Source organism: Palaemon carinicauda, chromosome 42, assembly GCF_036898095.1.
Source record: "Palaemon carinicauda isolate YSFRI2023 chromosome 42, ASM3689809v2, whole genome shotgun sequence".
Lineage (NCBI taxonomy): Eukaryota > Metazoa > Arthropoda > Malacostraca > Decapoda > Palaemonidae > Palaemon > Palaemon carinicauda.
Window position 1 is genome coordinate 13,947,890 of NC_090766.1, and position 26,601 is coordinate 13,974,490.

The 26,601-nt window shown below is 34.9% G+C and overlaps 2 protein-coding genes and 1 long non-coding RNA gene across 3 annotated transcripts in view; 2 read left to right on the forward strand and 1 right to left on the reverse strand.

Annotated features, from left to right (window-relative positions):
* Window positions 1-527: 527 nt before the first annotated feature.
* LOC137632772 (uncharacterized) lies at window positions 528-22,276 on the forward strand. The gene is made up of 2 exons (XM_068364856.1): window positions 528-659; window positions 20,518-22,276. Exon 2 carries the CDS (start codon window positions 20,625-20,627, stop codon window positions 22,149-22,151), a length of 1,527 nt encoding a protein of 508 aa, XP_068220957.1. The 5' UTR covers window positions 528-659; window positions 20,518-20,624; the 3' UTR covers window positions 22,152-22,276.
* On the forward strand, window positions 12,370-26,204 carry LOC137632774 (uncharacterized). Its single transcript, XM_068364858.1, has 3 exons — window positions 12,370-12,416; window positions 19,451-19,574; window positions 23,010-26,204. Exons 2-3 carry the CDS (start codon window positions 19,466-19,468, stop codon window positions 23,213-23,215), a joined length of 315 nt encoding a protein of 104 aa, XP_068220959.1. The 5' UTR covers window positions 12,370-12,416; window positions 19,451-19,465; the 3' UTR covers window positions 23,216-26,204.
* LOC137632775 (uncharacterized) overlaps window positions 15,637-26,601 on the reverse strand; it is a 115,681-nt gene continuing 104,716 nt past the window's right edge. The window contains exon 3 of the long non-coding RNA XR_011042120.1: window positions 15,637-15,851. This is a non-coding gene — a long non-coding RNA (uncharacterized lncRNA). The remainder of the gene's footprint in view (window positions 15,852-26,601) is intronic.

A 26,601-nucleotide genomic window follows, 5' to 3' on the forward strand; every position in this document is an offset into this window, starting at 1 on the left:
ATATATATATATATATATATATATATATATATATATATATATATATATATATATATATATATATATATATATATATATATATATATATATATATATATATATATATATATGTGTGTGTGTGTGTGTGTGTGTGTGTGTGTGTGTGCATGTATATAATGTATGTGTATGTATATTGTATACATACATCCACACACAACCAAGGAAATTTTACATACTCCCGATGGTCCTACTGTGTAGGTGTATGTGACGACTAATTTTGTTGAAGTTTTACTACACACTGGTTTCATCCAGTTTACAGCATTTAATGGATGAATTTGCTTCTGGAGGGAAGGTCGTTAATACGATTATGTGTATTTCCGTTTGCAAGAAATATAAATTTGATATTTGTTATAGTTTCTAATGTTCCTATATTTCATTTATTCCTAACCATGCTTCAATGAGAGTAAACTCATGCATATTGTTAATTTTCTATTTAAATAGTCTAGTTAAAGCTATTCTAACTTCGATTTTCTCTCCGTTCCAGTTAACGATCTCCTTCGACAACGCTGCCCAGACCTACGAATACCCGAGCGAAGCCTCTTTGATAGAGGAGAACCTACCATTTACAGCCTTGTCCTCTGACCTCACTAGCTCTTCTGACACTTCGAGTGCTACTCATGGTAAGTAGAAAGAGGGGAAGCCCTTCTTGCTGGCAGAGAACGTATGATTATTGGATTTTATCGGATATTTCCTTCCTCCTTCAACAAGGTTGATTTTTTATTTTGAAATAAGGCATCCATTGTCAATGGTATTTTTTATCATCATTATTTTGAATTGTCAGTTTGGTGCCAGGGAAAACGGTGGGTGAAGTTTAATATACTAATAAGGGTTTCTAAACACTGTTGAGATGAAGGTAAGTTTAACCCATGTAGTCTGTTATTGTACATATTATAAAAACGCTACATTCTTTCGTGTAAGTTTTATTTAGTATTTTTGTTTCGATGCTCAGATTTTACATTGGAAATCCTCGTACAGAAAACTGACTGTGAAATCATTCTTCCCTTGTGCCAAAAATTAGGACATGCAGTGCCTAAAATGATGGGGGAGAGGTAGGTATTATTAGTTTTATATTTTGTTACGTTTCTTTACTCAGTCTGCCACCAAAACAAAACGTCACATCCAGGAAATGGTACTTATGTCAACTGTACAGATGTGTTAAATTTTATCGTAACGAGCTTTTAATAAATACATATTTTTGTAGATGCAAGTAGACGTCGTTTGAATCGTGCATTGACTTTTTACATTTTTACTCTTGTTTTTTTTTTTTTTTTTTTTTTTTACGGTGACGTAGTCATGCTAGCAATGTAGTAACAGCCGAAAGTAATTATCATCAGCCATGACGAGTTCACTGCAGGACAAACGCCCCAGACATGTCCTTCTACCCCGTCTGTTTATGGCTTTTCTATGCCATTCTGTACCCTGAAATGTTCTTAGCTCGTCAATTCATCGTTTTTTTTTTTCCTTCCCCGGCTTAGTTTGCAATCACTAGGAGGGGTGAATCGCTGACCACTACTGTTGTTATTAAGCTACCCATTATACTTTTAGATGATTTTTTACATGGGAATAAGGCTAGGAATTACAATTATTGATTATTATTCTACTATAATAATGACTCGAGATCTTTATGTATTTTCATCAACGTTAGATTAGTAATACTTGAAATGTAAAAATTATGCGGAATGTCTCCTCAAATGCTTTGGCAACCATTTTCCGAGTATATTTCAAAGAATGTTTTACATAGCTGAGTATGACTGTTCAACTTAGTGTGAATAGCCTCCCCAGCCCCATTGCTTGGCAATTCCATACATCCCAATTATATGATTGTCCTTAAGTATGCTGATTTATCCGTTAAAATTAGTATGTTTTTCAAATAGGGTTACCGGTTTTTTTTTCATATTAAAATTTATATTAGTCCCGGGTCCATTATTCAAGTGGGAAATCGTTTTCTTCAGTATAGATCGTGGATCGTTTTCTGTAGTCTGCTCATCGGTCTTTTGCTCAGTTACCGCTTTCAGTTTTGTTTTCTATTTTGTGTGTTTATACAGAAAACGGAGGTTAAAGCAATAACGCCCGATAAAGATAGGGTGTACTATTATTTTCGTTTGTAGTAATTGAGACAAAATCATATGATCGACAGATTTATTGGATTATTTGTCTTAACTATATTGATCGAAAATATTACTTCAACTTTTCTCATCGTTAAAAGGACTTATTAACTTGACATTGGCATATATTCTATTGGCCAGATAGTATTTTATTGGATCCCTCTGGTTACGATTAATTTTTACTCTACTTATACATACACTGAATAGTTTGGGCTATTCTTTACACACTCTCCTCTTTCATTATACACCTGACAACATTAAGATAACCGATACGTTCTTCGCTCGGGGTTTAACTACTGTGCTGTAATTGTTCAGTGTCTACTTTCCACTTGTTAAGGTTAGAAGAGACTTTAACTATGATAAGAAGCTCTGCTAGGACGACACTCCAAATTCAAACCATTGTTCTCTAATCTTGTGTAGTGCCATAGCCTCTACCATATTCTTGCACTGTCCTGGGCTAGAATTCTCTTGCTTGAGGGTACACTTTGGCACACTATTCTGTCTTTTGCCTTATTTCCTTTCCTCACTGGCTGTTTTCCTTGTTGGAGCCCTTGGGCTTACAGCATCCTGCTTTTCCAACTAGGATTGTAGCCTAGCTAGTATGATAATTATATTGCAATGCCTATGCAATAAGCAACGTAATTACAAATAAAGAATCCTCTCTCTGTTTATTCCCTGTAGTGCGCATACTAACCGCTGTCGTACTCCAATCAACTTGAACGACGAAACCTGTTAGATGTAGCACACACTAATACTGTCTCTATTTTCATTACCATTATTGTATGTCAATTTTTGCCTATGTCAATCTTAGGTTCCTCTAACTTTTAACGGCTTAGAAGCTACAAACAACACTCAACCCTAATAATAAAAGCTGATGAATGTACACAACAATTGTCATACTTGTGTTGCCCGATGGCGCGTCATATAAAAATCTGCTTTTGTTATATAAAGTAAGTTCTTTTGGAGCTCGCAATTGATTCATACCTCTTTCAGGCATGTTATATTGGTGACCCCGGAGTGACACAAACAACCAGCCTTCTGATCGTCATTTTGCCCACATTTACATTCAGGTTGACCCCGTCCCATGTCACAAGGACGGCGTAATCTTTTCACAGTCATTGATCACTCCTCGTTTTGTCTTGAAGCCACCCCCATGCAAGAGTGCAACAGCTGCCTAACTTTCTGGAGTATGGATAGTAAGATTCGGCATCCCATAGCTTATCACTTACAACAGGGATACCACTTGCACCTCTCAGTTGTGAACATCATTGGGACATCACCCTACAGCAGACTACCGCTTACAACCCTGCAGCAACTAAATGATATAATGTTTCCATAGTACCCCTAAAGTGGCTTTTATAAGCCTTGTTGCAACGACTCCAGCCGGTTTCTGTAAATTGCCTTGGCTCCTCCTGAAACTGAAATGGTATATGGTGACCTATTGGTCGTCCCTGTGGAATTTTTTTCAGTCTGCCACATCCTCCGATCATCTCCACTGCCTAAGTTACGTTATGGGACAACTTGCCTCCTGCTGTCAGACTTACTAGGTCCCAGCAAAGCAGCACATCGCAAAAAGACCTACACATGGGAACACTGATCTTCATGCACACCGATACTTGCAAGCTACCTCTTAGCCCCCATACACGGGCCCAATCTTTGTCATTTGTCACGCTCCGAAGGCTTTCCTCAACATTTGTGGAAGAAAGTATTGGATCACCATTGACCTCTTAAAACTTACATATTTCCCGCAAGATGACCTATCAATAGTACAACTCTCTATGGCAGGTTACCCTCTTTCTTGTGAATGGGTGCTTCAGAGGGTGAGCCATGCAATACACATGCAACAAGCAGCGTCCATAATGAAAAAAATAATCTCTTAATTCTGTGCAACGTGCATAGTATCCGCCAGCGACAATGATTTGAACGACTAAACCTGTTGAATGTAACAACTAATTTTGACTAATTTTAATTACCATTATAATTTATTGTAAATTTTTATGCCAGTGTCAACCTTAGGTATTCTCTAATTGTAACTGCTTTCAAGCTACAAGCAATAATCGACCTAAGGACAAAAACTATTCAATGAACACATGCAATTGTCATACTTAAGTGGCCCATTGGATTCATATAAATACCTGTGTTTTTCGATAAATAAAGTTATTCGGGAGATTGCAATTAATTCATACCTCTTTCAAGCACGTTATACTATCATCAATCCTTAGTGGTTAGTGCTGCCAGCGCACCTCAAATGGTTTACATAGGTATTATTCAAAGGTTATACAATGTCCTTTTTGCCCTTAATTGCACTTAATTTTAGCCATCCCTCCTTTCTTATTTCATTTCCCATCTTCTTGTCCTGCCTATGAACTTTCAACTCTTAATATTTCCCACCATTATCCCTGAATTAGGGTCAGTTGCCTGATGTGCTCTCTCCAATGCCATTTATCAAAGGCATCCCCTTGCCACCAAAACTTCTCTCTCCCCATAATCCTTCACCTTCTCGTCATTTAATTTTCTGCCTCCCTCTCGATCTTCTTTCTTTTAACAGGTTCTTGACAAGTCCTTCTCACGCCCTCTTAACCATCCATCCTGAACATGTGTCCACACCATCTCGGTCGTGATGCTCGTATCACCTGTGTAATCTTTGCTATGACTTCCCTTCATATTTCATCATTTTCCAATTTTTTAGGCAGTGATATTTTCATAATCTATCTTAGCATTCCCATTTCTGTTCTTTGAGGCTTTGCTTCCTCTTTTTGTCTTATATCCCACATTTCTGATCCATACATTAACTTTGGGCTTATTACTGTACTATATATTTTGACTTATAGCTTTATTAACATTTTCTTATTACATACCATCCCTGCTACCTCTCTCCACTGTCCCCAGGATGCTTTTATTATATTCTCAACGTCAGCCTCACATCCTCCCTCCAGAGTTATAGCTGATCCCAAATATGTAAATTGTTCCATCTGTTTTACAACCGAGGCTCTTATTTATTTTCATGTATGTTTATCCTGTCCCAAACTTCCTTAGTGCTCACCATAACCTCATTCTTATCCACATTTACCCTCAAGCCACCCCTCTCCAAATACTCCTGCCATTCTACAACCCTTCTTTGTAAGTCTTCCTCATTTTCAGCGGTAATCAGCAAATCATATGCATATAGCAACTCTTCGTTTCTGATCTCTTCACTTAACACATCCATGACCAGCCATACTATAAAGATGGCATCCACAGTCCCTCTTCCCCTCATGAATCTATAATATTGTTTTTCAATCTTTACAATCTCTCATCTAGTACCCTCTCAAAAGCTTTCAAGCCATGTTGCAATAGTTTAATACCTCTGTAGTTACCACATTACATGGCATCTTCGAGTATAGATATTATTTGACTGTCCTCCCAGTCTTTAGGCATTATTTCCTCTTCCCACATCACTTTTGATAAGTCCAGCATCCATTTTTCCCCTCTGTAGCTAGTATCTTAATCATTTCAATTTGAAACTCGGTGAACCTAGTGCTTTACCATTTTACTCAATGTTCACTTCACTTTTGTAAGCCATATCTCCATCATTGGCCCCTCCACTTTTTTGTTTTTTCCTCCAGCCCCTCTTTCTTTCTCGTTTTCAGTATTCAATAGTTGTTCAAAATATTCTCTCCATCTCTTAATGTCTTCATCCCTATGCAATATGTTTCCATATTTATCGTTATTAACTTGCAGTTACCCCAAATCCTGTCATGACTTTTCCTCAGTTTTGAAATCTTCCTAGATATCCTCGTCTCCATCCTTCGTTCCCATTCTTTCATTTGATTGTTCTACCGCTCTTCGATATCCTTGTCTCCATCCCTTGTTCCTAGTCTTTCATCAAATATCTATACCTATTTTCCTCCTCCAATCTTTTTCCCTTTTTTTTTTTGTACCTCTCCTCTGACCCCTAAGCATACCTTATTTTCCAGTCCTTAAGTGACTGCAATTTCCTTTTAACTGACTCTTGAATCTCTGTCCTACCACCACATTTATCCTTTCGACACAACATATCCACTCGTCCTCCCCTTTAGTTCCCGAATTTCCCTTACACACATTTCTTTCAGATGTTTTCGTATCCGTTATTCTGTTCACTCTCCAAGTTCAACCTTCCCAGTCGTCTCCCTCACAATTCTCCTAAATTCTCACCATTTTCTCTTTTAAGGTCCCAAACCTTAAGTCTAATTCCCTCTCTTGGATTTTGTACCTCGTTTTAAAATTCATCACTACCAGTCAATTTTGTTTAGCACATACTTCCCCCAAAATTACATTACAGTTCATCACGTTGTTTTTGTTAACTACTCTAACCAGGATATAATATATTTGGCTTTCCGCTCCTCAGTTTCCATAGGATATCAGGTGCATATCCAACTTTTGAAACCAGTTGCTCATACATGTCATTTCAAAACTGAGCTATCTCTAATATGTACTCACCATCTTCATTACCAATTACAAACCCATAGCCTCCATGTACCTACTCGTATACATCTCTTCTCTTCCTCACTCTCATTCATGTCTGTTCCTATAATTAGCTTTCGCTATTCTAATAGCTGCCTCAAAATCATCAAAATAATTTTTTTCTTGTTCTTGACAACCCATCTGAGGTTCATATGCTGAAATTCTATTTACTCTATGTTCTATTGTATTGGAATCTTTATGACTATCGTTTATTCTCTTTACCAGTTTTTCCTTCCAGTTATTACCTCTCGTGACCTGCTATAATAGCTTATAGCCATTTCCTATTTCTATAGTAACTCTTTCTTTCCATCTTGCCTCTTGCATACACGGGATGTATACAGTATCTTCCTCTCCATCATATTTGCTATCTCCCTCTCCCTCTCCATCACATCCACTGTCTTCCTCACTCTTTCTGTTATAGAGTACCGACATTCCAAGTACCTGCTCTGATATCACATTCTGTCACTAACTTCTTTGGCCGCAGTAGTAACACCCCGTGGTGGTACTCATCCATTTCTTATGATCGCATACCCCGGCAGTCATTAACCACAGTTATTGGTGGGTCTAACTTTTGACTAAATAGTTCAACTGCAAGGCAGCAGTTAACACAGTTATTGACAGTGGGCTTAGCCTTTTGCTAAAAAGCAAGACTGCTAGGAAGGGAGGAGCTGTCCTTTTAGTCACTTTCTACACCCCTACCACAGAGTAGTCTATCATCATAACTCCATAACGCAAATACAGGGTTTCCCCACATTTGTACATCGGTGCTGAATGGCCTCCCAGGCCTCAGGGCCCAAACTCATACTTCCAATTCTATTATTATCATGCAAATGTAACTGGTAGCCGGTTTATTGTTTGTAATGGGCTTTTCAAATCAAGAATAATTAAAATTGGACTCGCCACCTGTCCCGGTGATATTAGTTTGTGCTGTTTCTAACAAACAATTTGGACACCGAATTTGAGCCGAGATTCATCCAGAATGTTTGAATCGATGTTGGAGTAGGTGTCTATTCTGGTTTGGAGTAAAGTCTAGGAAATGGAAAAGAATTATACTCTTCTTAGTCTGAAATATAAAATAGAATGAAGGACCTTTATCTCATATTTCACGAATTCATTTGACATTAGATAGCATAGCTGGCAAACAGATGGATGCTGAAATAGATAGAAGACCTTAGACGAGAAATTTATCGTATGTTTTATTAGTTTTATCGATGTGGAGTAAAAAATTGCCTATTTCAAACTTCTGTTTATTTAATTAATGAGAGATACAGTCAATAATACAGTATTGGTTTTTGTATAGTGATTTTATTATCGGCACTACTACAGTACTGTATGTAGTAGGTAAGACCCCAACCATAGATAAGTATTTGTTGCGAGTTATAGTACTTAGAAATAAGGATATAAGAGATAGAATGGCTGACTAGATTGAGATGCAAGATTAAACTACTGAAGAAAAATGAACATTATATAATGAAAAGGTAGTAATGCAGCGAAGACTTCAAGTAAACTCAAATTAATGGTTCGAGTGATATCTTTTTAAGGAAGATATTTAGTGTAACTATAGCCAAGAGGAGTTATACATAGGATTCAGGTTAGGACTACTGTGATATTGTAGTCACATTTGACATTAAATGGTGACTTGACAAAATTATGAAGGAAAATTATGTTCAATATACAATTAAATTGATTTTAATTCTAGGTACTCTACAAGTGATTCAGAATTAGTGTTGATGCAGCTTGAATTTTATACAGGTGATTGGTAGGATTAGAAAAACAAGTGACGCTGCTGACGTCCTACTTATGAAAAAGATTTTGATTGATATGCATCATTATTATTAAACTATTTTTGTTTTCTAAGACAGCCGGGAAATCGTTTACAGCAACTATTACCTGGAAAGATTGTTGTATTTGGTTAGGAGCTTAATTGATGAATGGTTAATGGTATGGATTACACTATTTCTTTTTCTGATCATCAAGAGGCTTTTGACGATTTCCCAATTAATTTATCGAATTGTAGTATTGGATCTCCCCTTATGAGCGCAATTGGTGGTCTATTCCGTTCTTAGAAGGTGGAATAAGTAAGCCATTTTTTCTTCCCTTGGAGCAGATGGAGTACCAGTGCAAGAAATGACTTTCGTAACAGTGATGGATCTGTTGTAAATATGTATTACGTTCTGCAGCACGAGACATATGGCTCCAAGTGTATTTAAAGTCATGAGAGTCCTTTGACACTGAAAAAATAGAGACATTTTTGTTATTTATCCGGCAACACCTGTCGATACTCCTAGGGGGTTAGTATCGTCAGTGGTCCCCATGCGGTGCAATATATACAGTATATTATTAAGGAGCATTGCACCGTCCCTAAGGCCAATAGCTGCAACCAATTTTTACCCTTTAATTTTACCTCCGTGTACTCTTCCTTTCTTCCATGTGGATGTCAATCCTCTTTTCAACTTTGATTTTATAAGGCATATGCTGGGGATTCCTGTTATTGGACGGTTACCCAGGCCCCATTCTGTATGGGTAAAATTTTATAGATTACTCTTCCTAAAACTTGACTACACTGGGGTTATATCGCTTGAAAATTCCTTCACTATAATATTCTATGCACTTTCCCGTGTGGCGTGCTTATGTGGGTAATGTTGTTTCATTCTACGCCAGTATCACTTGATTTTGCAGAACACAGCAAAACATGCATTGCAAATTTTGAAATGCCACGTTGTCATCACAATTTTCGACATTTCTTTGCAAGTGGTTACTTATATATTAGGTTAAGCGAATAGTCTGGTAAGTGCACTTTTCAGTCTTTTTATTTCATTTTTGTTCCAGTTTCTTTTCTTTCCTCTTGCAGGCCAGCCTCTTCCATATTTTATGTCTCGGTCTGAACCCCATGGTTTTCCCCTCCTCCCCCACCACCCTCCAGGCATTTCAACGCTGAAAATCCCCCCTCCCCCAGTGACTCAGATAGTCCACATTCAGTAGATCCAATCTTAATTCGAGGTAGATTATATAAGTATCAACCAGTTCGTTTCTATTGCTTTATTTGAAGACTAAAAGTGTTTGTAATAGATTATGAGAATAGATGAATCCAAATAAGCAACTTCCTTTCTTCGTCTGCTTATTTACCAGCTTTTTGTTACATCTGTTTATCAGACGTGAGGAGGCAAGAAACCCATCCGTTATGGTTCAGGAATCTCTTTAAAGATATGCAATCAAGACTGCTACAACTCTCTCTCTCTCTCTCTCTCTCTCTCTCTCTCTCTCTCTCTCTCTCTCTCTCTCTCTCTCTCTCTCTCTCTCTCTCTCTCTCATGAAAAATTAAGAAAGACTTAATTCAAATGTTCTAAAGGTTCCGTGATGCACTGTTCACCTGTTATCGATTCAGCGAAAATTTCTCTAGTATTATGAAAAAATAGCTAAATATTACAAGAAGTATCATTGAGACACCACTTAATGGAAAATTAATCTTTCCTCTCGTTCTCTACTTAATATGCTTATTGTTTGTGAGGATTACTTTTAGTGAAAATAATTCCCATATTAAACCCTTGGGTGGGAAAATAATCAGACAGAGAGATTTGAGTTCCATTAATAATTCACAAAACATTTTGTTGAAATATAAGTGGGACACCAAATTGCAACCTTAATTTTATCATTATTCGCCTAATGTCGATTTGAATAAGAGAATGAAACTATATAGGAGTATAATAGCAAATGGTGCTTGGAGGAAGTCAATGTGCGTAACAGAATAGAATGACATCACGCTAGTCACGAATCCTAACGTCACGTTAAGTGTAATGAGGCCAACAGAAAGTTCCTTCTGATGAAGGACAAAGACCTCAAAGTAATATCACCGACAGTGCGCGAAAACGTGGAGTTATTGGAATCGCGACCTCGCTATTAGTCCGCAGAAAATTCCGCCGGTAGCAAATTTTGACCCGACGAGACCTTGAAGCCCTTGGCTCTCACTGTCCGGAGTGACAATGAAGTCTGTCGTTTTCAGGTAATGAGTCTCCAATTGTGATGTGAACCGGATGGCAGTTTTGGTTGTAATAACGATGATTAGATCGTTTTACCCCGGCAGGATTCTCCATTAATATTAGCAGATGGATCATGATTAGCGCGTTTCATCCCTGCAAGATTCTCTCCACTACCATTAGGCAGATGAATCATGATTACTCAGTGTCTTAACCGTTTATTATAGAGGATCCTAAGTCATTGTAGGTTTCTATATTATTTAAAGGGTCTGGAAAAGAGTATTAGGTTTCGTTCGTCCCTTTTCTCACAGTTGAAGAGTTGTGGGTCCTTGTATATCTCCATTAAAGTCTTGGTTTACTGAGGTTTTGATTTCACTATTTTACACCAAACAAGAATTGTGGGTAGATTATAGTGGCACCCAAGGTCTGTAGAATATAAGTTAGTTAATTTTGCTGGAGTAACAAGTAAACAACTCTACGTTGCCTGCCATTGTGTTGGATATGGACTTTGGCAACCGATTTAGTTTCCAATTATTTAACCTGTATAATATATTCAAATCGTTTGCTACTTTATACTATTTAAATACCCTTTAATTTGGTTTTCCAAAACATTAATATTTGAGCCTCTTAAATTAGTGTTTTATTCATATTTTTGTACTGGCAAGTAGTGAACAGATACACTTATGGGCAAGTGCAGTTCAGATATGAACAGTAACACACATAAAGTAGTCATTGTTACTGATACACATGAACAAGTGAATCGGACTCACACACATCAGCTTATACAACTGAGGCGTACTCAAATATGCGCAGCAACATATACGTACAGTCAGGGGAAACCGATTCACACATGAACATAGTACAGTACTCACATACACATACTATACCAAGTATTTCCCATGTCCGCTCGTGGCCACTGAAGTAAATTAGCTTGACCTTCTAAGGGGGTTTGTTGGAAAGAGAATGACCTGAGGTTATTTTTGACATGAATCTTTCTTGGTTATTCGAGTAGGTTTTGACGTCACTCCGGAAGTGGAAGGTAAAGTTTTGTTCTAAATAAAGTGGTCCCACAAGGTGAGCGGTGAATGAATTTTTATGTTCTAGTAAAAGGGAAAGCCAGTGGTAGCAATTTGAGAATACATGATCTTTCGTCATTAAGGAAGTGTTCAGTGTGAGCTTTCAACAACAAAACTTATATCTAACAATTTTTTTTTTCATTTGAATTTTGTGTATGAGATGTGAAGTTAATTTTGTTGAGTGATTTTCTTATGCAAAGGGTATAGTCGTCTTAATTAAAATGGAACAGTTCAATGGAAATGACAGGACAGTGGCTTATAACAGTGACACACACACATACATACATATATATATATATATATATATATATATATATATATATATATATATATATATATATATATATATATATATATATCTGATTCACAAATGCAACCATTGGTAAAGTCTATACTAAGCGATTACCTTTGATATTGCAAAGACAGAGACAAGCAAAGATGATTTTACCTTGATATTGCTAGTTCAGACTAGAAAAGAAGGGCCTTGAATCTGCGATGAAATAGAATAATCATCTCATACGATGTTTTAGAGGAATCAACGTTGGTTGGTATTTTTTGATTAATGGGAAAATGTGGCACATGGCGTCGGGAGGAGGAGGAAGGTGAGGACAGATGGCTGGAACGCGTGTGGGAATTTGAAACTCCACGTCCGCGCTGAAGCCAGTTGTTGTCGAAGTGCGGTAGGTGGTGCCAGTGGTGCTTTTGCTTGCTGTGATCGGACTAGAAAATTTGCCATCTGCGTAATGTTTCGGAGTTTTCCTCTTCTGATTCTACGTTCGTTGGTTTTATTACTACACTGTGTTGCTCGAGTTTAATTTGATCATTGGACTGGTGTGGAAGAACGAACTTTGATCTGTTTTTCATGTTTAGTATTTACAGTGGTAAACATAGCTACGAATTTATTGAAGTTTGTTATATTCTTAACTCAAAACAAGGCTTAAGTTTTCATAAGATGTGTTTTTTTTATATAACGATAAGACCTTCACAGTTCTTTAAAATCTTTCATAGATCTTGGACAATCGTATTTCTTCTGAACAATGATGTGCTTGTGTATAACTATTTATAGTTTAACATCTTTTAGGTTACTACTCCCCCTTCCCATTTGATAGTTTAGGTTGGAAAAGCCCCATATGCGAATAAACTTTTGAAGAAGGAAATTAAAGAAATATAGTTATATTTAAACAAACGATTAATAGTTTTTTGTTATTTAAAATCGCAATATTTTTTAGGTTGAAGCCTTCTTGGGGAGCAGTTAAAACATAGATGATTTTTTTTTATTTCGTAAGAATTTCGTGTAGAATTGTTGCATCTGTGCAAGGTAATTCATGGATAGAATAACGCCTTCTGGGTCTATATTGGGCACTTAAACCTGAACTAAGAATGAAAATCCTACTTTTCCCAGATTCATAAGATTTTGATACTACGAAAATGCATTTATAGATGAGTTGGTAATATATAAATTTGTATACATTCTGATTATACATAATTATAATTACTAACACTTCCATATTAAGATTTGGTTATGAGGGCAACATTGTACAATCGCCTTCCAACTAAGCACATGTTCATCAAGTAGTACCGTAATTGCCCCAGGTACATTTTACCCTCTAGGGCCCATGACTCGGACATTTTGGCAGTATATCTTGTGGAAAATCACGTAACTGTTTCCTAGGTGTTTTTTTTTTTTTTTCTCATTTTTTTTTCAACATATGGAACATGAATAAACCATACTGATTACTGGGCAACTTGGAGAACCTAGCTGCTTTAGGTCGTAACTGATATAAAAACGGATATTGACGTAGAAAAAAAGCTATTTTTGGGTGATATTAAAAGATAGTAGTGATGGTTACTATTTTATTTTGGATTTTAAGAAAACATTATTGAAGCTAGTGTTGTTCTTATACATATATAATGTTTCTTAGAACAGTGTAATTGAATTATAAATGTATATTGTAGAATTGTTTTATTTTTTTAATTGGGTATAGAAAAATCACAGCCATCGTTTTTTGTTTTTTAAACAAATTTGTGTAATGTTTCGTATAGAAAACACTCTGACCATGCATCCAGCTTTTAACAGTAACGCTAATTATGTCATTTTGAAATTATCTTAGCAGCTGGATAGCGAATATAAAGTTAGGTACAAAAAAAAATTCTCGGAAAGTAAAGTATCTCACGTCAATTTGATGATCTCAGATTCTCGAAAGACCCGCCAGATGGGTGAACTTCTGACCATTCCGTTGTTTGACCAATTTGAAGAGGGCATGTTTGCAGTTTATTGAAGGGGGGGGGGGGGGGGATGGAAGGGGATTAATACAAGTTTGTTTGATGTAGGTCAAAAGAATGAAACGGTGAAAATTTTCACATTTATTTTTTAATCTTTAGAATGTTTAATTTCTTTAAAACATAATCTTGACAAAATCGAGCGTAATATTTGTAGAAGCTCATGTTTAAAAGGAATTGTAAACTTAAGTAAATTAACAATCACTTGATAAAGACAGTTTTGTCGAAACAGTGCTGTAAAGAAACTGAGGAAATTTGAAGATTAATGCAGGAAACACATTGACACCACTAAGGCTACTTATCGCCTTCAGTGAAAATTACACACACACACACACACACACACATATATATATATATATATATATATATATATATATATATATATATATATATATATATATATATATATATATATATTTAAAACAGGAAGACACGCCCGTTATTACAAAAATTAATTTATCCAATATATTATGACTACCACCAGATCTTTGGAAAAAGTTTCATCATGGATTTGAAAAGATAACACGAATGAAAATGTAAACAGAAAGTAGTATGACATTGATAGACTTTATTCCACATAAACTTATATTGAAAAATGATATTTCTAATTAAGTATAAGTATTTGTCAAGATTTATATTGTTAGAAATAAGCTTTATCTTTTAATACATTCTAGTTTCTCGGTTATTTTCAGTTGATCTTTTAAGGACAAACTCTTTATGTGATTTGGGAAATGCTTTTATATATCGTGTATCAAGTCATGAAGCTTTAAAATTTAGTTGTCATTCTTTAGAAATCCATAAAAAAAAACTAGGGGGAATCTTGCAACTGCGTGCAAGACCAGTCCATGATAAAGATTGTAAATTTAGAATATATATTTAGTACTTTCATTTTATCAATCAAGTCTCCTTAAAGGTTCTTTTCCATAATCTATATTTTCTAATTAATTCTCCAGGGAGGTTCTTTTCCATAATCTATATTTTCTAATTAATTCTCCAGAAAGGGTCTTTTCCATAATGTATAATTTTTAATTATCAATCAGGTCTCCATAGCAATTATTTTCCGCAATGAGATCTAATATCTAAGCCCTACTTATGATCCACAACTTTTATTCCTATATAATAAACCTATAACTGACTCGCTTATTATTTAATTTTATGACATTTTGTTGAATCTGATAATAATTTTTTAATATTGTGACGGATGCTAGCTATTAATAAAGAAAAAACTGTTGGTAATAAATTGTCCATCCCACAATACAGGGCGTTATTCCAGTCATGTAATTGGGTTATTATTACTGTTCCACATTTACGTAATATTTTTAGTGTTAAAAATATTAATTTATTTTTTTCGTAATCAAGATATTAAAAGTTATTTGGGCCGTTAAACTCTCGTAATTACATGGATATCCGATGATGAAATATTATAACTGATCTAGGAGTACCTTTTGATCAGAAAGTTTATATATATATATATATATAATTTTATATATATATATATCTATATCTATCTCTATCTCTATCTCTATCTCTATATATAGATATCTATATATATATATATATATATATATATATATATATATATATATATATATATATATATATATATATACATACACATATATAATGTGTATATATGTATGTGTATACATACAAACAAATACACATTGATTCAAAACCACATTCCACCCTATACGTTGTTGAAGTCACTTATGAGCCCTTCCTTCTGGAAGCTTCCATAAAATGAACCCCGTCATACATTACCACGATAACTTCTTGGTAGCTCGTTGAACCCACATTAGATCGCCAGTCACCATTATCCCACGCTGATTCCTTTCCTGGACGCATCCATTTCAATCCCTTACGCCATCCACCTGGAGCATTTCAAGTATTCATTCCTGCAAATAATATATACATGAACTTTTTACTTTTTCCTTTGTTTTTGCAAAGAAAATATAAACTTAGATAACATGCAGTCTCATAAAGACAAGTAACCTGTAATTTATTTGCTTACAATTAACATAGCTTCCTGTTCTTTACCGCGTGACCTGACCTGCACTATTAGGCCATGACACCCTCGTATTTATTACTGCAATTTTCTCGTACAGTATACAGTACATAATATACATTATGTACATATTGTGCACAAACATAGAGGAATATTTGAAGTGTTTATTTCGGTTGAGGTAGGAGTCATTTGAGAGAGAGAGAGAGAGAGAGAGAGAGAGAGAGAGAGAGAGAGAGAGAGAGAGAGAGAGAGAGAGAGAGAGAGAGAGAGAGAGAGAGAGAGAGAGAGAGATTCTTATTTAAATAGAGCGTTTCCATAAGCGAAACATGTCAAGCAGTTCGCCGAGACGTACTTATTATAGTTGGCCTTCGAATTATAAATGTTGATAAGACATTTCAGAGAAAATTATTTCCGTTCTGCTCGGTGCCTTTTACGCAATGCGACCTGATTGCAAGACCTTGCTCACGTTGTACGAAAACAGTATTTTAACAGATATTTTTGTGATGGATTATGAAGCATTTGTTCTTTTGACAATAAAATTATTGTTCGAGGCTTTTGTGTAAATACTGGCACTTTTTTTCCTATCGTCATTCCTTGTGATTTACACTACGACAATATTGATTTTGAGTTTACTGGCATCTTTATATCAAAGGTTAATCACGCCGAAACTATGATAATAAGATTGCATATTGTATTGAAAATAAAACTTATAAATGACGAAAAGGTTTCACTACGACGATGTGGTGAAAGTTTTTCGTTATTTATTAAGTGTTATTTTTAATACAATATGCAATGTCTACAAGAACAGTTCGCTTTTTTATATGTAAGGTATCTATAGTAATAGTTTTTTTTATGGTCGTTGTAATGACAAAGAGTATAGATATCAGTTTTTTTTTTTTATATTGAACAGGCACTATGCAAGAAACAGCTTCATGAGCTCCACAAAATACATTTTCCACATATAGTTAGGGAAATGAACCAACTAAAGAAAGTAGGGTTGAAATTGAAAAGTAAATACTCAAATGATTAAATTTAATCACATTTTTACTAGGGAAAAATCGCAAAAAAATATATATACACATATCTATATCATATCTATCTCTATCTATCTATATATATTATATATATATATATATATATATATATATATATATATATATATATATATATATAATCCTCGATCTGCTCCTATCACGCGTAGAAGGGACTGGATGGTGTAAATGAAACCTCCTTTTAAAAATATTTCTTCAAAATTAACAAAGAATCTATGGTGCAAGTCAAAAATGCTTGCTTCAAAGCAAAAGGCTTTCTTACTCCGAAGCCCCTCCCCAGTGACGGAGCTCTGTGGCTGAAATACTATTAATCAGCTTGTCACACACCTCTGCGTAACCATTCATTCATTGTCATGCTTGCAACCACTGTACACGCTTATTCGCTTCTTTACAACATCTAGTTTCCATCGGTTGTGGATTAATTCCAACGTGGAGTTAACCTTTGGAAAGTTTTAACCCAAATTAACAATTGGCTGAATGGAAATTAAATAATTATTCTTCCATAAAGTGATCTGCATTTGTGCCTCGCCCGGTTATTTCTGGTGTAACAATGTCAGCAGTTAGCTGATTCTTCCACATTACGATTCTTTGAAGTTCAGAACCGGAACTCGGCCCGTTTGATTGCTAAATTTTACCCCACATAGTAATTATACACATAACGTAATTGTGCATGTGTGTAAGATGGACCTTTTTATATTTAAATTTTAACTTATTGCAATGATCTTTCCTTTTTTTAATTATTGGCCAGTTGCAATATTCCAAGACTGCACACAAGCCGTGATTGTTCTTAGTTTAGCCTTATCCTGGGTAGCTATAATTTATTGACATTACTTTATTATATATTCTGTCGCTCTTCATAATTTTGTAATAACAATTTTGCAGTAGTTCGTATTATATGCTTAGTGTTGGCGTTATTATGGGCTTTTCCGACACGAGTAATTTTCTCTGACGTCTGCGTCGAAGTTAAAAGGTTTGTCCTTCGTGAATGTGGGAGTAAAATGGCCTATTGTCGACTTTTCCACGGGGCGGAAGTATTGTTCCGCCTTGCGGTTTTTTTTGGTCGAGAAGTGGGAGCCGGAGAGGGTTTGAGGGTGGCGTTATGGTGATGGCTTGTATTTTTTAATACATTTATATTTATAAAGGGAAAACATTAGGATACTTACCGTGTTATGCAACCTGCCAGAGATATTAAGTGCATTGTTAAATATAAAACAAACTTACAAAGTAGAATGAGCATGGTAAATGGTGGAAATATATTCCCCATGAAGAGGTCTCTCTCTCTCTCTCTCTCTCTCTCTCTCTCTCTCTCTCTCTCTCTCAACAAATTTATCTCTGCTTATTAGCAAATGAGGAATAATACGCAAATGAGAGTAATAAATGAAAAGGCTTGATTTATGCTAAAGGGGGAGCAGAATTCGAGCGTAGGTTAATTACTATCACTAATAATAGTGGTTGAGAGAGAGAGAGAGAGAGAGAGAGAGAGAGAGAGAGAGAGAGAGAGAGATGTTTGGGAATAATGTTGAGTGTGATGATAAGAGTAAATGAAAAGCGAGGCTTCAAGTAATTAGGTAACGAATAGTATCACGAGCTGAGTAATATTTGTAAATAATCAGATGTTTTAACATTACCTTAAATAAAAAAAGGAAATTTTTGTTGTAGGTTTTGTGGACAGTATAAATTAAATACCCGTTAATGTGGTCTCTCTTAATGTGGAAGTTTATACATTACATGGAAGGTACCAAAGATTAAATGATGCCTTGTAAAGGGGTTTATTTGATCTTCTCTTGAATGTAGAGTGTAATTCACCCATACATTGCCTTGCATAGGGGAATTAGGAGATCTGAAACAAAGGGAAATTGGCAGTAAATAAGGAAGGGAGACATTGTTGGAAAAAGATAATGAAGGCGATTGGCCCGATTGTGGGTGGCTGGGGGGAGGGGCAAGGTTGTGCTGGAATAAGTGTGGCAGGCAGTTATAAGTAGAAGCAACATATTTTGTGTAATCACCAGTTTTTAGAGAAAAGTATTGTGTGCACATATTCTTCGTGAAGTCAAGTAAATTTAGGCTTCTCATGCGAACGCTTTTGGTGCTCAACGATAATCTATTTGACCCCTTGGTGTTAATTATTTAGTGCATCGAACCTGTGTGTGTTCTCTAGACCTTGCACTGAACTTTCTTCAAGACCGTGAATCCTTACACGAAAGACGTACGTACGCCCTTTCCTGTCCGTCGGTGCCTTTTGGTCATTTACTTTGGATTTTTCAATTACTAAGTTAGCTACTCATAAATTATGCTGTAGAGATGAATTTGTAGTATGATCATCTATGGCTTATAATAATTTACCCGCTGTTGGATAATATAAGAACCCTAACCTTCTAGGAAGACCTTACATATCACAGTTAATCTTCTCATCTGATTGGTTTGTATTTGTTTACAGCAGTTTATAATACTAATGTCAAACAGTTCAGAAATGGCTGACGTGAAGGTTGAAAAGAAAGTGGAATGTTTCACAGAAAAGGAGGAGAAACAGCCCATTCTCATCATATTTAAGATACCCATTGGTAAGTTTCACCGGGAAGAAAAATTCCTATATTTTAGAATTACAATTACTCTAATTCTTAGTTTTTATTATTATTATTATTGGTAAGTAGGGTTTTTATTTTAAGACTACTTTAGTAAACTAATTATTTGATAATATTCTTAGGCTTAATTTTAACCCATGGCAAACTTTTTCTAAAACATCCAATAATCTGGATTTTTATACTTGATTTGCTACAATTTTCAGTTTCGCTACTTTATTTTGAATTTATTAAAAGGACATTACTTCATAGTTCAAGGGCAAGAAATCTAGGTTTTATACTCTCAACCTGCTACAATTTCCAATGTCATTAATTTTGAATTTATCAAAAGGCATTACTTTATAGTCCAAGGATAAGGGTGCCAAAATTTTAATGCTAGTTTTTACAGCTTCGTGTAATAATTTTAGCTTTTTAATATCAGTAGTTACCAAGTTATTAAAATTTTTTCAACACACTATAGTATCCAGTCCACATTGGTCAATAATCTAAATTTAGTGGCTACTTTTTGTATTTAATATGTTTACAAAATTTACATAAACACATATGTATAAATTTCGGGTCTATTAGAGATACAGATAACCATGAAATCCCTTTAGATGATGATGAAAAACTACTATTAATGTGTGAATTGCCATGTGCAAAAGTTTTTTGTTTCTTGAAGCAAAGGAAATTAAATTGATTTTGTTTGTATATACTGTATATTTTTGTTTTTTTGGGTAATCTTTGATGATTTTGCAAAACTGATACAAGCCAATTATAAAGCATCAGATTTTAATTTTTTTTCCCCAAGTATATTTAAGATTTTCTTTTACAGATTTTCATGGCTTTTTCAGCTATTATTTACTTTGCATCCAATTCTTGTGTTTTTCAGATTTTCCGTCAATTTTTTTTCTAACAACTTTCAACTTTATTATTTTTAATGCAGAGGGTGGAAGTAATAAAACACAGCGTCCAGTGGTCACTGGAACTTCCACAGTCACCATACGTGTGGGACCATCTTCAAGAACAACTTCTGAAACCTCTAGGGCCAATATGCCCATTTCACCTCCTATGCCAGTGCGCATAGTTTCTCCCGATACCTCAACCTTTAACTCCCATGCCTTTTTGTCTTCCATTTACAATCCCAAACCTTTTAACCACATCAGCAGTAGCACAGATAGAGTTGATGCGGAATTAGAGGAGGCTAGTCTTAATTTAGTCCGAGGTCCGAGGGATAGCATGAGCAAAACAGGGTCTGTCAAATTTGGGAAGGCATCAAAAAGGCAACACCAACTTTCCTCTCCTGCTATAAAACCAGGTGAAAGTAGTGAGGCTCAGGGGATAAGTAGAGATGCAGTCCCTGCAAATAAGATAACTAAGGTTGATGATAAAGGACCTGCAATGGGTGATATAAAGCCTCGGGTAGTTGCCAAAAAGACCCCAGTTCCTAACCCTGTACCAAAACCACGCACATTCGTACCAAGTAAAAATGGGACTGTATTAAGTACAAAGTCAAGTACCATTAACACATTGCAAGAACAACCAATTATTACAAACATAATGAACGATGTATCTCAGTCAAGAGACAAAAATGATAATCTTAAAATAAAATCTCCCAGGAAATCTAAAGAGAAAGAAAGTGTGGTAGGATTTTATCAACCAATTCCTGACGTAGTGTCCATGACTCAAAAAGAGTCTTCAGTTTCAGCTGCCAAGAATATTGAAGGTGATGCATCCATTAAAGCTACTTTTAGAATTAACAGAAACTTAAAAGCTTCACCATTATCACCTGTGGAGAAACAGAAAAATCTGATAAATAGTCAGCCATCTACTACTGTACACCCAGAGAGGGGGACAGTGGTCCTTAATGAATCAAGTCAGTCTCCACCTAAATCTGCTAACAAATTACCAGTAATTTCTACTGAAGTAGTCCTGAACTCAAATGTTTTAGCAAAACCACATTCTAGGAAGCATGCTGTTAAGACACAATTTTTGCAGCATGTAGGAAAGGAAAATAGGCTCCATGCTGAGCTAATAAGCAAGTTTGCAGAATCTGGAAGTTTAGAAAAGATTCCACAACTTCGAAAAGTAAAAACTAAAGAACCAAAGAGTGTTAAGGAATTATTCCCTGACTATAGATATGGTCAGGATAGGCACCAAGTACTAATGGTAGCACCTCGAAAATCAGAAAGAAAAACACAATTATCTGATGTAGCTAACCATTTAACAGTTTCTTCCAGCAGTGCAACTCCAGAGGAAAGTACACCATTGAGGAAAAAAAGTGCACCAACACCACCCGTTACCCATAGGAAAGTTATGGAAACTGTGAATACAGAACAACAGCCACCTGTACTTCCAAGAAAGTTTAAAGGCAAAAATGCCACCAATGTATTGAATGTTCAGGCTCCGAGCAATAAAGATGGCTTGACTTTTGTTAGAAATACGAGTACAGGCCATTCTCTTGGCAGTTTTCATGAATCATTAAGAGTGCCATGGAAGGGTCCTGAGGAGAACAACTTTAAAAGGGGTGCTGATATGAGGAAGTCTTACACAAAAGTTGTGTGTGTGGTTAATCTCTAATGAAAATTTTTGGGTATAGATTTTCCAATTGACTCCTTATTAATGTTTTTTTTTTTTTTATATATGATTGTTATGGTGTACAGTACAGTGTTAAGTTTTTCTATGATCTCCATTTTAGAATATCTTCCTTGCAGATGACATAGAGTCTTATTACAAGAGCACCAGACTGTAGGGATGCTTGTTAAATATCTGTAGGTATAGTTTATGTTGGCCTTTTACAGCTTGTCAAAGAGTGCTCTTTACTTTAGCTTCAAAAGACTTGAAAAGCATGGGCCCAGAGCTGAACATATTTTACAGCTAAGAATTTGCCACACACAGATGTGGCCACAAAAGATATCCATATGTTGAGCAAAATAAAGCTTTTATGAGGCAGCATTAAAAATACCACACTCTCAGGGAGTGAACTACAATGTGTATCTAAATTACTGCTTACTAAAAGTATCTTTGAACATCGAGCTTCACTGCTAAATATTACAATCTAAAGTGTCATGCTTCTTTGCTGCCTTCTTCATAAGATGCTTTGTTTTATCATGAAGACAAGAATGCTACTGCAGTGCTTTTCACAACATATAGTGGAGTGGCAGTGGCATTGTAAGTGTTGAGGTTTTGGTCATAATTTCTGGAGAGATTTAGTCTAGGAATTGCACATACAGTACTGGCAATTCATAGTACAGTATTTTATTAGAATGTTGCTTGTGATTTAGTGTAACTACCTATTGTTTAACGATTAGATTTGTTGGGTCAGTGCCATCATAGTAAGGTAATCATTAAGAAACATTGCCTCTTGCTTTAGTATGTGCTTGCTTTAATATTAGTGTAGTTCTAGATGTAGTAACCAACCTGCCCTCTCTCTTACAGGTGGCTTGGCGAGTTATACCCCCAGTAAGATCCAGATTGGTAGTTCTTTTGAATTGGGTGTGTCTAGAACAGCCCCTACTGTTCAAGCCACTCCTCCCACTCCTCCTGTCCCAACGGAGAGGGCTGAGGAGGAGTATTTGCGTCCTGCTGACGAATCTGAAACTGTCACGTGGAGTGCCGAAAGTACTTCTGATATGCTTTTTTAAAAAAAAACTTTGTTATCCAGTTTGTATACATCAAGCTCAGTTAAGTCTTCAAGGTTACAGTGCTTTTACCCTCTGGAGAACAGTAACCTATAACTACGCAGTAATGAATACCACCCAGCTATCACCTTCGGGAAAGGTCAGGCTACATGGTGGATAAGAAGGAAAAAGCTTCCGACAGTTTGAATATTGAATGGTATGTTGTTCACTAAAATGAACTATCCATATACATTTCATTTATTTGTTGGCTTGTTGTGGGAGAGAGGGAGATAGAGAGACCATGTTTTGAGCATTATCAGTGAAACTGTAATGAGTATAATGTGTGACTCCATTATGTATTAATATGCAACTTTCAAAAGAATTTAAAAGAGGTTTAAAAATATTACTCATTTTGTGATATATAGTGTATTATAATATGCTACAAATATCCAGCAGTGTTGTTAGTCTGTTGGGAACTATTGGAGAATTTATATTTTGTTACGTTAGTTTTCTTCTTTAATATCAAAAAGAAAGTATGTTAATGCACACATTCTAGTTCATTCATATAGTTTAAACTTTCCAGAATCATTACCATATCTAAACTGCTGGTCAACAGTAACTTCTAACATGGCAACGAATAGTAGAGAGTTATAAAGAAATACAGCTTTTGATTTAACCATACCTGCAATAGTCTCTTGTATGGGAAAGTATTTTGTATTTGAAATTTCCACCAAATGCGTGTGGTTGCTTTTGCCTCAACTGTGAATTTCTTTGACGTACTGTATGTAATAATGCTTCACTATTGGAATTTATTCTCATCAGTAATAATTTTCTCGTCTACCATTTGGGGTAGAATGCTGTTTTAGGTCATTCCTTTATAAGGGGCCACCATTTTCTTGCTTCTCTATATTTTGTAAATAGAATCATGTATTTGTAACAAAGAATAAAAACATTGGTAGGTATGAATGTGAAGGAAATTGAGGGCATTCTGCACTCGTAAATTACATTAAATACAGAAAAACTCATGATTACTGTAGTCAAGTGCTTATTAATTGTACCTTGATTCCTGAATAGCATGATTGTGATGAATGTTTACTCAAAGGACCAGTGATGTCATTTATCTTTGATTTTCATGATTGTATATATTTATATATATATATGTTGTAATCCATTTTGCGGGGAATTTAAAAAAAAATAGTAAAATAAGGTGAAGAAAAAGGGAGCCAATAATATGGAGAATAGTGTCATGGTAGATTTTTTTTATATTTCTAAAGAAAATTTTATATGTTAATACTGATGTGCTATGGTTTGATTTTGTGTAAATTACCAGTCCGTTGCATGTTTTTTTAGAGAAGATTAGTCCTGGGTGAAAGTGTTTGTGATAAATATTATGAAGAGATAAAGAAATTTCCAAAGACTTGTGGATGTACCGTTTCTGGTGTGTAAGCTAAATGTCATTGATTTCTGCTAGTCTCCAACTTTTGCTCTTCCATCATATAGGAATAATTTAGGAAAAAAGTATTAGTATTTGTTTCCAGTTTATTGCATTAATAACTAAGGTTCCCATTTCACAATACTGTGCAATTGATTACGCTTAAATGTGTGGGCCAACTTTCTTTATGCTAATGGTAACCATTAACTATTTAATTAAAGAAATATTTTAAGAGTTTTATAGAATTTTGACAGGCTACGTATGCAGAATTTGTACCGATGTTTGTAAGATAATTTACGAGCCTATTGATTTGTGAAAGATGAGTCAATGATTTATGGACTAAGGAAAATGATTAAACCAGTTATGTGAACTTTATGTAAGCTGTTGTTTATGCTAAACCTTGGTATTATACAGTAGTGACTGCATTATTTAATTATAACTTGAATTATAGTTACCAGGTATGACACTCAGGAAAATTGTATCCTCAGAAAAATATCTGTTCTGCTGTTTCATTATCAAGAAGGCAATCTCACGTGGTTAAGTTACAGTAGTATTCATGAATAGATTATTATTGTTTAGCAGAATATTGCTGAAAATTTTTGAACACTAAATCTATTATTTTGCCATTACATCCATCTGTTAATTTAAATTAAAATTTTATTTCATTAGAAACTCACATATTTTGTCCTTTGCTGTGTTCCATTTCTATTTTCTTTCTGCAGTGATAGTGTTTGTCAAGTTACTGAATGGATTTGATTATACTTTGCATTGACAGTACAAAAGGAAATCAAACTTTGCATTATTCGGGAAAACAATGTCCATAAATACTATACGACTTTAACAGTAGGACAAATCCTTCCATTTTGAAGTTCCTATAGAGTACATATTAAAATATTTAATTTTAATGTGAATATATATATTGTCTTGTAAATTTTTCTTCCTCTGCCACCTTGAAAAAAAGAATTTCAATATGTGTACAGTATATCCATTCAGGTAATCATTAGTCCCAAAAGTGTAATTTTTAAGACTTTAAAATACTTTAACTTGCAACCAAAGTACAATGGACAGCAAATTACAGAATGTTTGAGGTGGTTTTGAATTTTTATATAAACCTTTTTTTTTTATTGCCCCTATTTTTCTTTCCATTACCTAAATAGAATTGCTACACACCGTCATGCCAAGAAAGTAAATAATTGTTGGTGTGAAAAAAATGTAAATGCTAATGTACTAAGATGATAGACTGCCCATTATGAAAGATTTATTGATGTTAAAATTAAATTTGCAGTTGATAATGCCAGTAATAGCTACCTATCATTCCCCTATTGGTTTCCTGAGTGTTTTAAAAATTGTACTGTTCTTTCAGGACATTAGCTGCTTGCCTCAAATGCTATCTGTGTACTTTTGTCTTTGTGATTTGTTTTGAATGATAACATTAAATATAAATGTTTCAAATGGCTATGTAAACAATAGTATGCCAATATTGCTTCATTTGAAAGTGCATTAAATAAATTCCTATACTTGTTGAGAAGATAAACATTGCAGATGTTTAAATAAATGCATTTTGCCAGCGGATGAACTTTTTTTAAAGAGTTAAATCTGTTTGGATGAAATAATGACAGCAAAAGTAACAGTTAATATAAGAAAATCATGTATTACCAAGTTGGGAATACTTTGTTCATACAATTTTGACATGGTATTGTACAGTTCTTTAGTGGTACTCAACTCTTGAAGACAAAGCACTTTTAAGAAATGCAACTGGTACTAGTGAGTTTTTTTTTTTTTATTATAATTTCATCCAGCAAGTATGATTGTGCGCCATATGTTTTTAATATATTACTCCTGTATGATAAAAGTGATGATTTGTATGTTTATAGTTCTGTGATCGTATCAGTAAATCCAGTCAAGAATATGAAATCATTGTTTTAATTTCCTAAGTAAATTGGTTTTGATAAACAAAAATTTTCTTAGGAAAGAATTT